Source organism: Phocoena sinus, chromosome X (genome assembly GCF_008692025.1).
Source record: "Phocoena sinus isolate mPhoSin1 chromosome X, mPhoSin1.pri, whole genome shotgun sequence".
Taxonomy (NCBI): domain Eukaryota; kingdom Metazoa; phylum Chordata; class Mammalia; order Artiodactyla; family Phocoenidae; genus Phocoena; species Phocoena sinus.
The window spans coordinates 4429435-4443704 of NC_045784.1; the positions used below are offsets into that span (position 1 = coordinate 4429435).

At 43.1% G+C, this 14270-nt stretch overlaps 2 protein-coding genes across 2 annotated transcripts in view; one reads left to right on the plus strand and one right to left on the minus strand.

Moving 5' to 3' along the window:
• Positions 1 to 14270, minus strand: part of PUDP (pseudouridine 5'-phosphatase) — a 370323-nt gene that overhangs the window by 61604 nt on the left and 294449 nt on the right. The gene's annotated exons all lie outside the window — the stretch shown is intronic.
• Positions 2306 to 7498, plus strand: LOC116747755 (homeobox protein Mohawk-like). Its single transcript, XM_032620281.1, has one exon. It carries the CDS (start codon positions 6626 to 6628, stop codon positions 7496 to 7498), a length of 873 nt encoding a protein of 290 aa, XP_032476172.1. The 5' UTR covers positions 2306 to 6625.

The following is a 14270-nucleotide window of genomic DNA, read 5'->3' on the forward strand; positions in this document are numbered from 1 at the left end:
GGATGCTAATCCCATTCATGGGGGCTGCACCCTCATTACCTCAGCACTGCCCAAAGGCCGCACCTCCTAATACCATCACACCGGGGATTAGGATTTCGGCACAGGAATTTGGGGAGGACACAAACACTCATGCCATGGCACCTGGTTCTCCAGCTTGCAGAGATCACGGGACTTCTTGGTTACCATAACTGCATGAGCCAATTGCTACAACAACTCTCTCTCTCTCTGAACGTGATTGATACAGATGGTGTAAAATCAGTGCTGACACCCCACGCTTCTTTCGACAGTTCAGTGAGATAGTCCTTGTAAAGTTCATAGGAAGTCCTAGCATGTGATAGGGGGTGAACTTGTGCATTATTCCTGCAGGGCCCTATCCCTTCCTGCTTCATGCCCTCTCCCCTACCATGGCGTAAAAGACAAGGGGCTGAGCCCCTCTGTGGGGACCTACAATGCGTGGTTTTCTTAACAAGCAACACACAAACTGTGTAGCCATTATCTGGCTCCACCAAAAGCATGGACTCCCAGCATCCCTCCTCATTTGCAACCTTCTTGACATGGTTTTCTGGCACCATCATGAACACACCCTATTTCCTTCATTTATGGCCGCACGTCAACTCTGAATGCAGACAGTGCAATGAAGCCTGAGCTTCTCTTGATTATAGGTCCCTGGAGGTTGTAGCACAGGGTGTGATTGCACAGGGCAGCTGCCTTGTCCATCTCCTCCATCCCTGCATTTCTTTCTTTCTTTTCTTTTTAATTGAGGTATAGTTCATTTATAATGTTGTGTTTAATTTCTGTTGTACAGAACGTGCTTCAGTTATACATATATACATTCTTTTTAAAAATATATTCTTGTCCATGACGGTTTATCACAGGATATTGAGTTTACTCCCTGTGCTCTACAGTAGGGCCTTGTTGCTTACCCATCTTATAGATAAAAGCTTACATCTAATTGATACAGCCACTGTGGAGAACAGTATGGAGGTTCCTTAAAAAACTACAAATAGAACTACCATATGACCCAGCAATCCCACTACTGGGCATACACCCTGAGAAAACCATAATTCAAAAAGAGTCATGTACCAAAATGTTCATTGCAGCTCTATTTACAATAGCCCGGAGATGGAAACAACCTAAGTGTCCATCATCGGATGAATGGATAAAGAAGATGTGGCACATATATACAATGGAATATTACTCAGCCATAAAAAGAAACGAAATTGAGCTATCTGTAATGAGGTGGATAGACCTAGAGTCTGTCTGTCATACAGAGTGAAGTCAGTCAGAAAGAGAGAGACAAATACCGTATGCTAACACATATATATAGAATTTCAGAAAAAAAAATGTCATGAAGAACCCAGGGGTAAGACAGGAATAAAGACACAGACCTACTAGAGAATGGACTTGAGGACACGGGGAGGGGGAAGGGTGAGCTGGGACGAAGTGAGAGAGAGGCATGGACATATATACACTACCAAACGTAAGGTAGATAGCTAGTGGGAAGCAGCCGCATAGCACAGGGAGATCAGCTCGGTGCTTTGTGACCGCCTGGAGGGGTGGGATAGGGAGGGTGGGAGGGAGGGAGACGCAAGAGGGAAGAGATATGGGAACATATGTATATGTATAACTGATTCATTTTGTTGTAAAGCAGAAACTAACACACCATTGTAAAGCAATTATACTCCAATAAAGATGTTAAAAAAAAAAAAAAGCTTACATTTGCTGACCCCAATCTCCCACTCCATCCCTCTCCCAAGCCCCTCCCCCTTGGCAACCACAAGTCTCTTTTCTATGTCCATGAGTCTGTTTCTGTTTCATAGATAGATTCATTTGAATCATATTTTAAATTCCACATATATGTGATATCACATGGTATTTGTCTTTCTGACTTCCTTCGCTCAGTATGACAATCTCTAGGTCCACCCGTGTTGCTGCAAATGGCATTATTTCATTCTTTTTTAAGGCTAAGTAATATTCCACTGTGTATATGTACCACATCTTCTTTATCCATTCATCTGTCGACGGACATTTAGGTTGCATGCGTGTCTTGGCTATTGTAAACAGTGCTGCTATGAACACACGGGCACATGTATCTTTTTGAATTAGAGTTTTGTCCAGATATATGCAAAGGAGTGCATCCCTGCATTTCCAGTCCTTGGAACAGTGTCTGCTGCAAAGCAGGTCCTCAGGAAACATTTGCCATGGAAACAACTAGCTATGCCACTTGACTAGATAACTTCTGAATGTCCCAGGGACACCTGCCTGGACTGTGAGTCTATATTCTTTTTTTTTTTTTTTTGTGGTACGCGGGCCTCTCACTGCCGTGGCCTCTCCTGTTGCAGAGCACAGGCTCCGGATGCACAGGCTCAGCGGCCATGGGTCACGGGCCCAGCCGCTCCACGGCATATGGGATCTTCCCAGACCGGGGCACGAACCCATGTCCCCTTCATCGGCAGGCAGACTCTCAACCACTGCACTGCCAGGGAAGCCCTGTGGGTCTATATTCTGATTGGATGTTAAAAATATTCTAAGAGGATTTCCCCTAGGGGAGCAGGAATGAGATGCAGATGGATTTGGAATAGAGGAAGGCCACACAGCAAAAAAGGGAAGCTACTTAAAGCCATTGTTCCTCCCCCTCGGATAAGGGAATCGTGGCCCAACGAACTTTACAGGGGTCAGTGCACGTTAAGGAGAAATCTATTTTTAATCATTTTTGACATGGTTAAATTTTCTGTTGAAAACATCTCGGTCACAACATTGAGGAATCTCTTGGTCCCTGAAATGTTAAAATTAAATCAGTGGTGTTGGAAAGCATAGTTCCAATATAATGAATATGTTTAATATTTTTCCCCGTTGGGCTCAGAATAGAACTTTGAGAAATGTCATACCTGAGAAAGACTGTTGGGAGAGAGAGGGGAAAACAGGAAAAGAATGAGTAAGGAAATGAATGAAGGATGTCCTCAAAATAGATGACAAACATCCCTGAAAGAAGAAAACAAATGATGGAGAAAGGAAATAAATTTCAAAATATGGAAAATGAATCCTTAAAATGCCTGGACAAAGAACCAGCTTGAGAATGATTTTTTAGAAGAACATTTTTCAAAGTAACGTTACTTATTACAAGAATAATGCTCACTCATTGTAAAGCATTTAGCAAATACAGAAAAGCGTACAAAGGGAATAAAAATCATTCAAAGGCCACCCTACAGAGAAAAGCATTTTAATATTTTTGGGTATTTCTTTCAAGTCCTTTTTATTATTCTAAAAATGGTTTTAGATCCTACCTGTTTTCCAATTGATATTATGTTGTGAGTGTTTTCTCATGTAAAATTGCATTTGAAAACACGATTTTATTTAAGGGGAGAACAAACTGAAACCCAAGGGAATATTGACCAGCATGTTTTTTGTGCAGTTCACAAGCTAAGAGTGGTTTTTACCTTGAAATTAAATAGCTGAAAAAATAAAAATGATATTTCACAACACATGAAAAGGATATGAAATTCGGATTTCAGTGTCTATAAATGAAATTGTATTGGAACACGGCCTTCCCATCCCTTTCCACGTTGACTATGATGGCTTTTGCCCCATAAGGGCAGTTGAGTAATTGTGATGGAGACTGTATGATTAAAGCCTAAAGTATTTACTATTTGGCTTCTTACAGAAAAGGTTCACTGACCCCTGAGCTACATAATTACATAACCTCTGCATATATCGTAATTCATATGTCTTATCATATTTACATCCTTTGTAATGAAATGTTCCTTATTATTGAGCACTGTGGAATTTTTCCTTGCTATTTCAGGGAACACTGTTGTGAATTTTCTTGACTTAAATTATGGTGGGCATCTCTGAATATTTTTCTGGGTAATTAATTATGGATCAAAGGTCATGGATATTTTTACACCTCTTGATGTACTGTCCTCCAGAAAGGCATAGAGAGTACATCCTGTTTCATGCCAAGGATGCTTACAAGAAACGGGAGCTCTGAACTGGCACCATGGTGTTTCCTTACGTGGAGGTTTATCATCTCCAACCGGTGCAGAACTAGGGAATTACTGGCTGGTGTCTTTCTCTCTCTAGAATCCTTTCAACGCTTTCTCCTGGTGCTGGTAGTTGGTAGCTAGAAAATGATCCACATCCACCTGTTGCACGCACACGGAGTGCAGCAAAACTTTCATCTTTACACACAACAGACACTTTGGCCAGTAAAATAGGCAGTCAAACAACGCAGGCATCAGAAAGTAGGGCAGTAACCACAGAGAGATCCCTGCTACAGCAACGGAACAGACAGATTGATGAGGCGAACGGTTCATGGAGCAGAATGCAAGGCAGATGGTTCCCCATCGTGGGCTGGGCGGCTAGAATTATAAGCAATTATAAAGAATTCAAATTTCAGTGCACAGCAGACATTTCCACTCTATCCACAGAGCGTCTGAAACAAAGGCAAGGCTGGATACCATCATGGTTTGGGTTGTTAATTTCACGGGGGGGGAAATAGTGTATCAGCCATTGGTCTTATTCCCGTTAGTTGCCCATTTTTCTAACGGGGAGTTCACTGGTTTTATATGGATCTGAGAGACCTTTCTGTATTTTAAGATAATAGATGCTTCTCTTCTAAATTCAATTTATGCAGGATTTCTATGCATTTTCCATGGGTTTTTGATGTGTGTGACTTGTAAATGGAAATCATCGGATGAAGCAGGGTTAAACAAGGCTGTTTAAAGCAAGACTTCTCAAAGCCTTTAATATGATCTGGTGAATTGTGAATCAGCAAGTGAGGAATTAAAATGAGGCTTTTGCCAAAATTATTGACCATGGGCAACTGTGTTTATTACCTGTCTTTCAGAATATGCTTTAATCTGTTTTGTGCTGAAAATTTGGGACTCTGTGGCAGGAATCAGGAAATGTATGAGAAATATTCTAAAAGAGACTAAATAGTATTGAAAAACAACTAGCATTAATTACAGATTCCATAAAATGGCGAAATACAATATAAATAACAGTAAAACAAGTTTTCCTATGTATAAAAAAAAACAAACTAATTTTAAGATATTACCTGAAAAGGCCCCACCCCGACAGCAAAACACACAAACAAAATCTAGAAATAAACTTAATAAGAAATATGTAAAAGCTATCTAGAAAATCCTAAAACTTTACTAATGAATATAAAATTAGACTTGTAGAAACAGACAAAAGAGCATGTTCCAGGATTTAAAATATAAACATTTTAATTATGCCCATTTTTCCCAAATATATTGCAGATTTATATGACAATAAAAATCCTTAATGGATATTTTTAGGACCTTGTAAGTTTTTTGCCCAAAAGTGATCTGAAATAATTAGTAAGTGATCCAATCTGTGAAAGCTTTAAAGAATTAGTAAGAGAAAACTAAGGTCAGATAACAAAATATTTTATGTATAAGGAACATAGAAGATTCACACAGATGTAGCCAAGAGATACCAGAATCCCTCTTTGTGCATACTCTGTGAGCTGTATCTCCCAATTAGAGACAACATAATGGACACAGTCCCTGAAGGACAAGAGACAGAGGGTGAGGCTGAAAAAACCTTGAAGGAATAACGGCCGAAAGCTTCTCTAGTTTGACAAGAGATGTAAACCTACAAATTCAAGAAGCTGAATGAATACCAAAGAGGATAAACCCCCCAAAATCCATGCCAAGATACATCTTAATAAACTCCTGAAAGCCAAACACAAAGAAAAATCTTGAAAGCAGCCACAAAAAACAACACCTTACCTACAGGGGGAAAAATTCAAAGACAGCAGATTTCTCATCAGAAGCCATGGAGACCACTTGGAAGTGGCACAATATCTTTTGGATGCTGAAAAATTCTTCAGGAATGAAAGGGAAATTAAGACATTTTCAGATGAAGAATATCTAAGAGAATACATCCACAGCAAACCTACACTAAAATGCTAAAGAAATTTTCTAAATAGAAGGGAAATGATAAAAGAAGAAATACTAGAACATCACAGAGGAAAAACAACAATATGCAAAAATTTGGATGCTTTTCTTCTCCTTTTGAGTTTTCTAAATTACACTTGAGGGTTGAAGCAAAAATTAGAACATTGTCTCATGTGGTTCTAAGTGTCTGATGAAAAAATGCACAATATAATTATAATATAAATGGGTGAAGGTAAAGAGAGATAAGACTTCTACAGTTCACTAAAACTGGTAAATGGTGACATCAGTATACCGTGATAGTTATGAATTTATAATATAATACCTGGAAAAACCACTGAAAAATTATATAGAGAGATACTCTAAAAACGCTATAGATAAACCAAAATGGGATTCCAAATAACATTCAAGCAATCCACGGGAAGGCAGAAAAAATAATACAGAAAAATGAAAAACAGAGGTAACAAAAAAGTAGCATAATTTAGCCCTAACATATAAAAAATTATATTAAATGTAAATGGTCTAAATATTCCAATTAAAAGGCAAAGATTGATATTCATTCATGTTAAATACTCTGAAAAGGCTGAGATTCTTTGGGGGCTGGCTGGCCGGGGCTAAGAGGAGGAACCCGAGCCCTGCGGAGCTCCCGGCGGCCCGGCCCCAAGGCGCTGTGGCCGCGCCGCGCGGCCCTGCCTGCGCACGCCATGAACACCATCATCTTCAACAAGCTCAGCAGCGCCGTGCTTTTTGAGCACCACAGGGCTCTGGAATGGGAGCGGGGTGGCAGGCCCTATGGCGGCGTCCTGGACAGTACGCACGCTCACCCCGAGGTGGGCATTATGGACGGCGTGCCCCTCAAGGACAACCCGGGCCTGAGACACAGGAGGACTGGGGCCCGGCAGAATGGCGGGAAGGTGAGGCACAAGTGGCAGGCCCTGCAGGACATGGTGCGGCCCCTCAAGCAGTGGCTGCACAAGCACCACGACAATCCGTACCCCACCAAGATGGAGAAGATTCTCCTGGCGCTCGGCTCGCAGATGACGCTAGTGCAGGTGTCAAATTGGTTTGCTAATGCAAGACGTCAGCTTAAGAATACTGTTCGACAGCCAGATTTAAGGTGGGCCTTAAGAATAAAGTTGTACGATAAGTATGTTCAAGGAAACGCTGAGCGGCTGAGTGTAAGCAGTGATGACTCATGTTCTGAAGATGGAGAAAATCCTCCACGAAACCCCATGAATGAAGAAGGCTATAATAATCCAGTCCACCATCCTGTGATTAAAAGTGAGAGCTCAGTCATAGAAGCTGGAGTGAGGCCAGAGTCACGGGCCAATGAGGACTACGTATCGCCCCCAAAATACAAGAGCAGCTTGTTGAATCGTTACCTTAACGACTCTTTGAGACACGTCATGGTCACAGATGCTGCCATGATGGGAAAGACAAGGCAGAGAAGCCATTCAGGATCTTTTAGTTCCAATGAATTTGAGAAGGAATTGGTATCTCCCTCATCGTCAGAAACGGAAGGCAATTTCATCTATCGCACAGACAGCTCTCAGAGGATCGAGGTATTAAGGTGGTAAAGTTACTTTTTCAAGCTGCAGCAGCCTTCTTCACCTGGTTTGCTGGCACATCTGTGGCTTTGGAGATGCCTCTGGCTTTGTCACGTGGCTGGGCTTCGGAAGAGAGCTTCGTACTCCCTCATTTTCCTGGATTCCCTTCTCTGACTACATGTTGAATTTGAGGAACCTGCCCTTTCTAGAATGATTGTGGATGCAGTTTTGCATTAAAAGCTAATGAGGCCTTAAAAAAATACTCTGAAAAAAGTAGAAATAGAGGGAAACATTCTCAACTGTATAAAAAGAAGCTATAAACTACTTTCAGCTAACAGTATACGTAAAGGTGAAAAGCTGAATGTTTTCACCTAAAACAGGGAACAAGGCAAAGATGCCCAGGTTCACAACTTTTATTCAACAAAGTGCTGGAAGTTCGAGTCAGTGCAGTAAGAAAATAAAAGACATATAGATCAGAAAGGAAGAAATAAAACTGTTCTAAGACCTGACACCAAAAGCATAATTCATATAATAAATAATTGATTTTCATCAAAATTTAAAACATTGGCTCTGTTAGGAGGATGAAAAAACAAACTATAGAGTGGGAGAAAATACTTGCACACCATATACCTGACAAAAAACTTGTGTCTAGAATATACAAAGAACCTTCAAAACACAACAGTGAAAAAGCACAGTCCAGTTATAATATGGACAAAAGACATTAAGAGACATTTCACTGAAGAAGACATACAGGTGGCATATAAGAATATGAAAAGATGTTCAACATTATTAGCTATTAGAGAAACTGCAAATTAAAACTACAATGAGCTATCACTCTACGCCTATCAAAATGGGTAAAATAAAAAAATATCGACCAGAGCAAATGCTGGCAATGATGCAGAGAAAATGAATCCCTCATACATTGCCGGTGTGGATATAAAATTGTAAAGCCACTGTGTAAAACAGTGTGACAGTTTCTTAAATAACTGACCATGGAACTAACATAGAACCTAGCAATTTCACTCCTGGGCATCTATCCCAGAGAAATGAAGACTCATGTTCGCATAAAAATCTATACACAAATGTTTAAAGCAGCTCTATCTGTCATAGTCAAAGAGAGAAACAAGTTAGATTTACTTCAGTGGGTGAACGGATACAAATTTGGAATAGTATTCAGAACTAAAAAGACAGCAAATTACTGATACACAGGACAACCTGATGAATATCCAGAGAATTATATGCTGAATGAAAAAAAGCCAATTCCAAAGGTCATGATTCTATCTACATAATATCCCTTAAATGACGGTACTGAAGAAATGGAGACTAAATTAGTGGTTTCCAGGGGTTAAGGAGAGGGTGGGGGCAGGAGGGGAGTAGGTGTGGGTATCAAAGGATAACATGAGGCAGCCCTGTGGTGATGGAAATATCGAACATCTTGACTCTATCAACTGCCCGGTGTACCACAGGTTTGCAAAATTATACTGTTGCAGGAAACTGGGTACATCGTACATGTGATGTCTCTTTCATTTCTTACAATGCTAGGTCCATAATTGTGTCAAAATAAAATGTTTATAATTAAAATAAAAAGAATAAAGCTACTGTCAACTTAGCAACAAAAGAGCCTTTAATGAGATGGAAGAACGTGCATGTTACGTTCACTTAGATGGTATATATTGCTTTAAAAACTGTAACAATACATCAATGCTTTATCAGGAGTGTGAGACTTTTTCTTCACTGACTTTATTTTCCATAAAGAGGTTACATTTAAAACTAGGAAACTGTACTCACACGGCCCAGCATCGCAAGGCTGTGGGGTCGTTATTTAGCGTAGCCAGGCTAATGTCACATAAAGAATCCGGTCAACAGGGACATGTGTGGGTTCATTGTTAACAAACGCGAACCAGTGCCATTACTGTGTGACATGCATCTGCCGGCGAAAGCGCTGCTTCAGAGGCACGCTGACATTTGTCCATATCTTCGCTTTATTATGGAATGAGCTCATTAACGAGGCCCCACATTGTCCTGAAGGAAGACCTCACAGAAACAGAAAGGGGAACCGCTTTCTGTTTTATTTTCCTCATTAGTCGGTGCTGAATGTGGACTGCACGGCTGGATGGGAATAACGATGCATTTTAATGGGCTCACCTTGGTCCTAATGAGGACTTAGGACAATGCCCCTTCACCCTTAGTCACAGGTGCCCTTTGTCCACACTGGAACACAACCCACGGTCATTTCACGCTCGGCCACGAAGCACAGATGGACTCGGAACCAGCACCCACAGCCCAACCCAGAGGTGCATCAGGAATGAGAGAGTCACGTGTGCTTGAAGATCTCTTTCATGATGGAGTGGACATCGTGGTGGGGAGGGAAAAAGGCGGTTCAAGTTCTGTCGGTTTAAGCCTTGAAGAAACTGCTTTGAGGCCCCATCAAGGTCCACCTTCATGCTTCTCTGTGGACAGTTCTTCTGTACATGTGCTTCGAAACCCCGTGATGGCAAAGTCCATAAACCAGGTGGTTCTCATTTTAGTCTGGCCAGAATCAGGGTTGCCTTGGAGAGCACTGCACTCACCGGAGTTTCTGGGTTTGAACAGGTTTCCCACGTGTCCACTTCCCCTTATATGTGACCTGTCCCCGCTCCAGCCCACCTGAGAAACTAACCTATCAGGCAAGCTTAGGGCACTGCTGAGAGTATGAGACGGGACCACATGAAATCTGCACTTCTGCACATCAGAAATAACTAAGTGTTGGCCGTTTCATGTGGTTCATCCCAGGGGGTTCTCCGTCCGGGCAATTTTGTCCTCTCTGGGGACACTGGGCAGGGTTTGGACCTGTTCTGTGTTGTCAGAACTGTGAGGGGGTGGTACTGGAATCTGGGGGGTTGAGACCACGGCTGCAGCTAAACATCCTCCAGTACACAGAACAGCTCCCCTGCCCACCCACCCAGGCCAACACAAAGACCCACCCGGTCCCAAATTTCAGCAGTGCCAAGGTGAAGAAACCCTGCTTTAGTTCCTGGAATCACAAAACGGCAACCCTTGGGCCAAAGATAACCCCTGCAGGTAGTGTTGTTCGCACTGTCTCTTTCTCCGTGCTGCATGGTAACTAGGCAGAACTGAAATTCTCGTTACAATGAGCCCGGTCCCTTCTGTATGTGATCTGCCTGGCCCCTGGATGCATCTCGGTTTATAACTCTCTGATTTCAAAGAAGCATATCCTAAAATTAGTGGTTCGAAAGTGGGCCATGCTGCACTCCTGTTTCCCCCTCCCACTCCAGGAGATAACTGGCTGTGTCTGGAGGCACTGCTGGTTGTCACGACTGGGGGGACAAGTGCTCCTGGCGTGTGGGGGGTGGAGACCAGGGATGCTGTTCCACACCACACAGTGCAAAGGACGCCCCACATCAGAGGGTCATCGGGCCCCAAACGTCAGTCGTGCCGAGGTGGAGAAACCTAGGTTCTATGCAACGTAATACGGGGTTTAAGAACAGGGCCTTGAAGCCACTCTGCCTGGTTCCAAAGGTCTCTCCACTTACTGGTTGTGTTGTCTTGAGCACCTTCCCAAAAATGGTAGTAATGATGAGTTCTGCCTTAAGGCTGCAGGGGAAATTAAGTAAATATAGATAACTTCCTAGTGTTGAGAACACTGATACTGGCTATTATGACCTGTAAGAATTATTTTTGAAATAAAAATGTCAAGATCCAGAAATCACAGAAAATTCATCACGTATCCAGATTGCTGGAGTTGATCTGAAATCCTGGTTTTTCTTCAGGTTTTTTTTTTTTTTTTTTTCCGTCCCAATAGACAGCATTCCCTTTAACCAACACACACGCATATTCGACAAGTAAATAATTTTTCAACAGGAAGTTCACAAGGGCAGATCATTATTACACAAGTTTTATGTACAGAAAACTAGCTCATCACAGGAAAGCCGTGGGTTTTATTTGCAATGTTTATTCTTGCTCCAGATAAATGGCCACCCTGTAGAAATCAGCACAGGCTGCACGGCACTAAGAGCACAACACAGAAGCCTGAAGTACTACGTTTGTGTGTGCAGGGGGAAGTGCGCGGTTGACCAGCACAGAGCGTGAGGTGCCAGGTGAGTCATGCGCACTGTCCTCAGGATGGGTCTTGAAGCCGGTGCGTGGAAGCTCACTGGTCTTCCCAACAAGCCTGTCACTCCTCCAACCCGAGTCCGTGTCGTCTGCCCAAGATCCGCCATCCTTGAGGGCTTCTGCTTGATTTCAACATGTAAGGAGGGGGCAGTTTTGCAGAGATTACTAGGATTAGACACACAGAAGACAGCTGGAGAGTAAGCTGGTCAATTTTTCTCATTAAGGTGTGGGAGAAACAGTCGGCCGCGTGCTGACGGCCCTCCTCACCTTCGGCAGCGAAGGCAGGACAAGCTTATCAGGTAAGGTCACACACCACGTGGCGGTTCTGCAATTCCTGTCTGGCCCCTCATTAACCCACGGGGGTGGGCAGGGGGGAGCCCGTGACTGTTCATCACTGAGACACCCACGGCAACAAGGCAGGGTGGCAGGAGCCTCCATTTCAATTCCGTGATTCAAACAGACAAACAAAAATCAGGATGATTTTCTTCCCCCTTTCTTGCTTGCTTCTTGTTTATGCTGTCAGGAAGGCTTCATCTGATAGCTTGTGTTTTGAGTTTGTCTTCTGCATTGTTTACGTTTTCCCGTATTTGAGGGAACTGCAGAGGTGTGTAAACACTGCAGCATCTTCTCGCTGCTCAGAGAGCTGCTTTATATAAGAAAAATCACAGGCTCGTTGAGTCTGTCGGACAGGATTCCAGGGAAGCCCGGCAGCTGGGTTCTCAGTCCTTCTTAAATAAATAGCAATTTTGGTGGCAAGAAAACAGTGATGGGAAGCAACGGTCTCCAATCACTTGCCGGGATCCACGTGCCCCCATGGAGCCCAGGCGATCCAAAAGGAAGACATGTTGGAAGCACAGTCTGTTCTGCAAATGATCTCCAAAGCCTTTCCAAAGTCTGCCTTGGGAATGACGAGCTTAAAGCACAGGTGAATGGGGTGACTGAATCCGATTCCTTCCCATTGTATGGGCTCTCTTTTAATTTTGTATGTTTCCCCCATGCCAAATTTTTACCTTGACCAAAGGGAGCTCTCTCCCATGAGAAATGAAAAGCTCAAGAAAATTCTGAATTTCTCCTTGCCTTCCCATCACAAGATATTCATTCACTTTGTAAATTTTATTGAAGTATAGTTGATTAACAATGTTGTGTTAATTTCTGCTCTTCAGCAAAGTGATTCAGTTATACATATATACACATTCTTTTCTTATATTCCTTTCCATTATGATTTATCACAGGATATTGAATATAGTTCCCTGTGCTATATAGTGGGACCTTGCTGGGTATCCATTCTATGTGTAACAGTTTGCATCTGCTAATCCCAAACTCCCAGTACACCCCTCCCCCACCCCCCTCCCCCTTGGCAACAAGTCTGTTCTCCATGTCTGTGAGTCTGTTCCTGTTTTGTAGATAAGTTCATTTGCCATCACAAGATGTTAATAAGGGCTGGGAGAGATCTAGTCCAGAGATCTAGTCCAGATCTGGCCACACCTATTCACTGACCTGTGGTCTCCACAAAGGCAGAGCTGAGTGGATGCAGCAGAGGCTGTATGGCCCGAAAAGCCAAACACATTTACCATCTGGCCTATTATAGAAAAAGTTTGCTGCCCCCTTGTTTTGGAGTTTAGAAACCAGAGGCCCAGAGTGGTGAGGTGACTTGCCAAGACCACACAGGTAGGTAAGGATGGAGGCAGGTGTGCCACGTTTGTTTTCAGGGCTTCGTGATGGATCCACGTCTTACCCTCTCGGTACCTATTGGGGTTGACACATCACACACTGGCACGGTCTACCACATAAATTAACTTAAGTCTATAAGAAATGCCTTTGTCCTATGATAGGCAAAGAAGAAAGAAGAAGATGGACAGGGTGCCAACTTTTAGGTGGGGCTGCATCCCTCCAGCGGTATTTCATGCCACCACTGATGCATGCTGTGTCCATCTGCATGAAGAACAGAATTGTCAACTCCTAAATCATTCAGAACCTGGTCAAAGGATACGCAGCGTCCGGCTGCTTGGTGGGTATGAACAGAAGACCTACACCTGAAAGCAAGTATCTCCCATTAGGTGTCACATGATGAGAAAAAGATGGTGACACCCCATTGTCTGATGACAAAAATCATCAAGGGATGGAAGATTTCGCCGACAGAGTAGTAAGGCTTTGCCTCTTCCAATCCAGCCCATGCAATAGTTAAATCACTCTACATAGTTTGTTGCTTTGCCGTCCGAAATTGTTCCTTTGTGTTCAACACAAACTCCTCCACCCAGGAAGTCGCACCTGCCCCCATCCCAGCTCAGTCCCATCTGCCTTATTTCCCACTCCTCTCTTGTGTGTATCCCAGGCTCAGAGCCTTGGGGCACTGAACCGTCACAGAGGACACCTGAGGAGGTCCCCCTTGGAAACGTGCCACTCAGAAGTGGTACACTTTTGCTCTGCTCCAGAAACCCATTTGTGTGGGATACTTCGACACCACCTGCACTGGCCACCTTCAGTCCTGCACCCTGGAATGCCCTTTCCTTTTCACACATTGCATTTCTGAAGACTACCTGAAATACATCTTCTTGATGAAACCTTGTGCAACCCTATTCTGTTATGGGTTTTATACCTTTTTGATCCATCATCCAAAGTAGACACTTTGTGAATATCTCTCTCGAGGCATGTCTGACCCTCCACTTAAGTTCATAGTCTTTTGCATCTC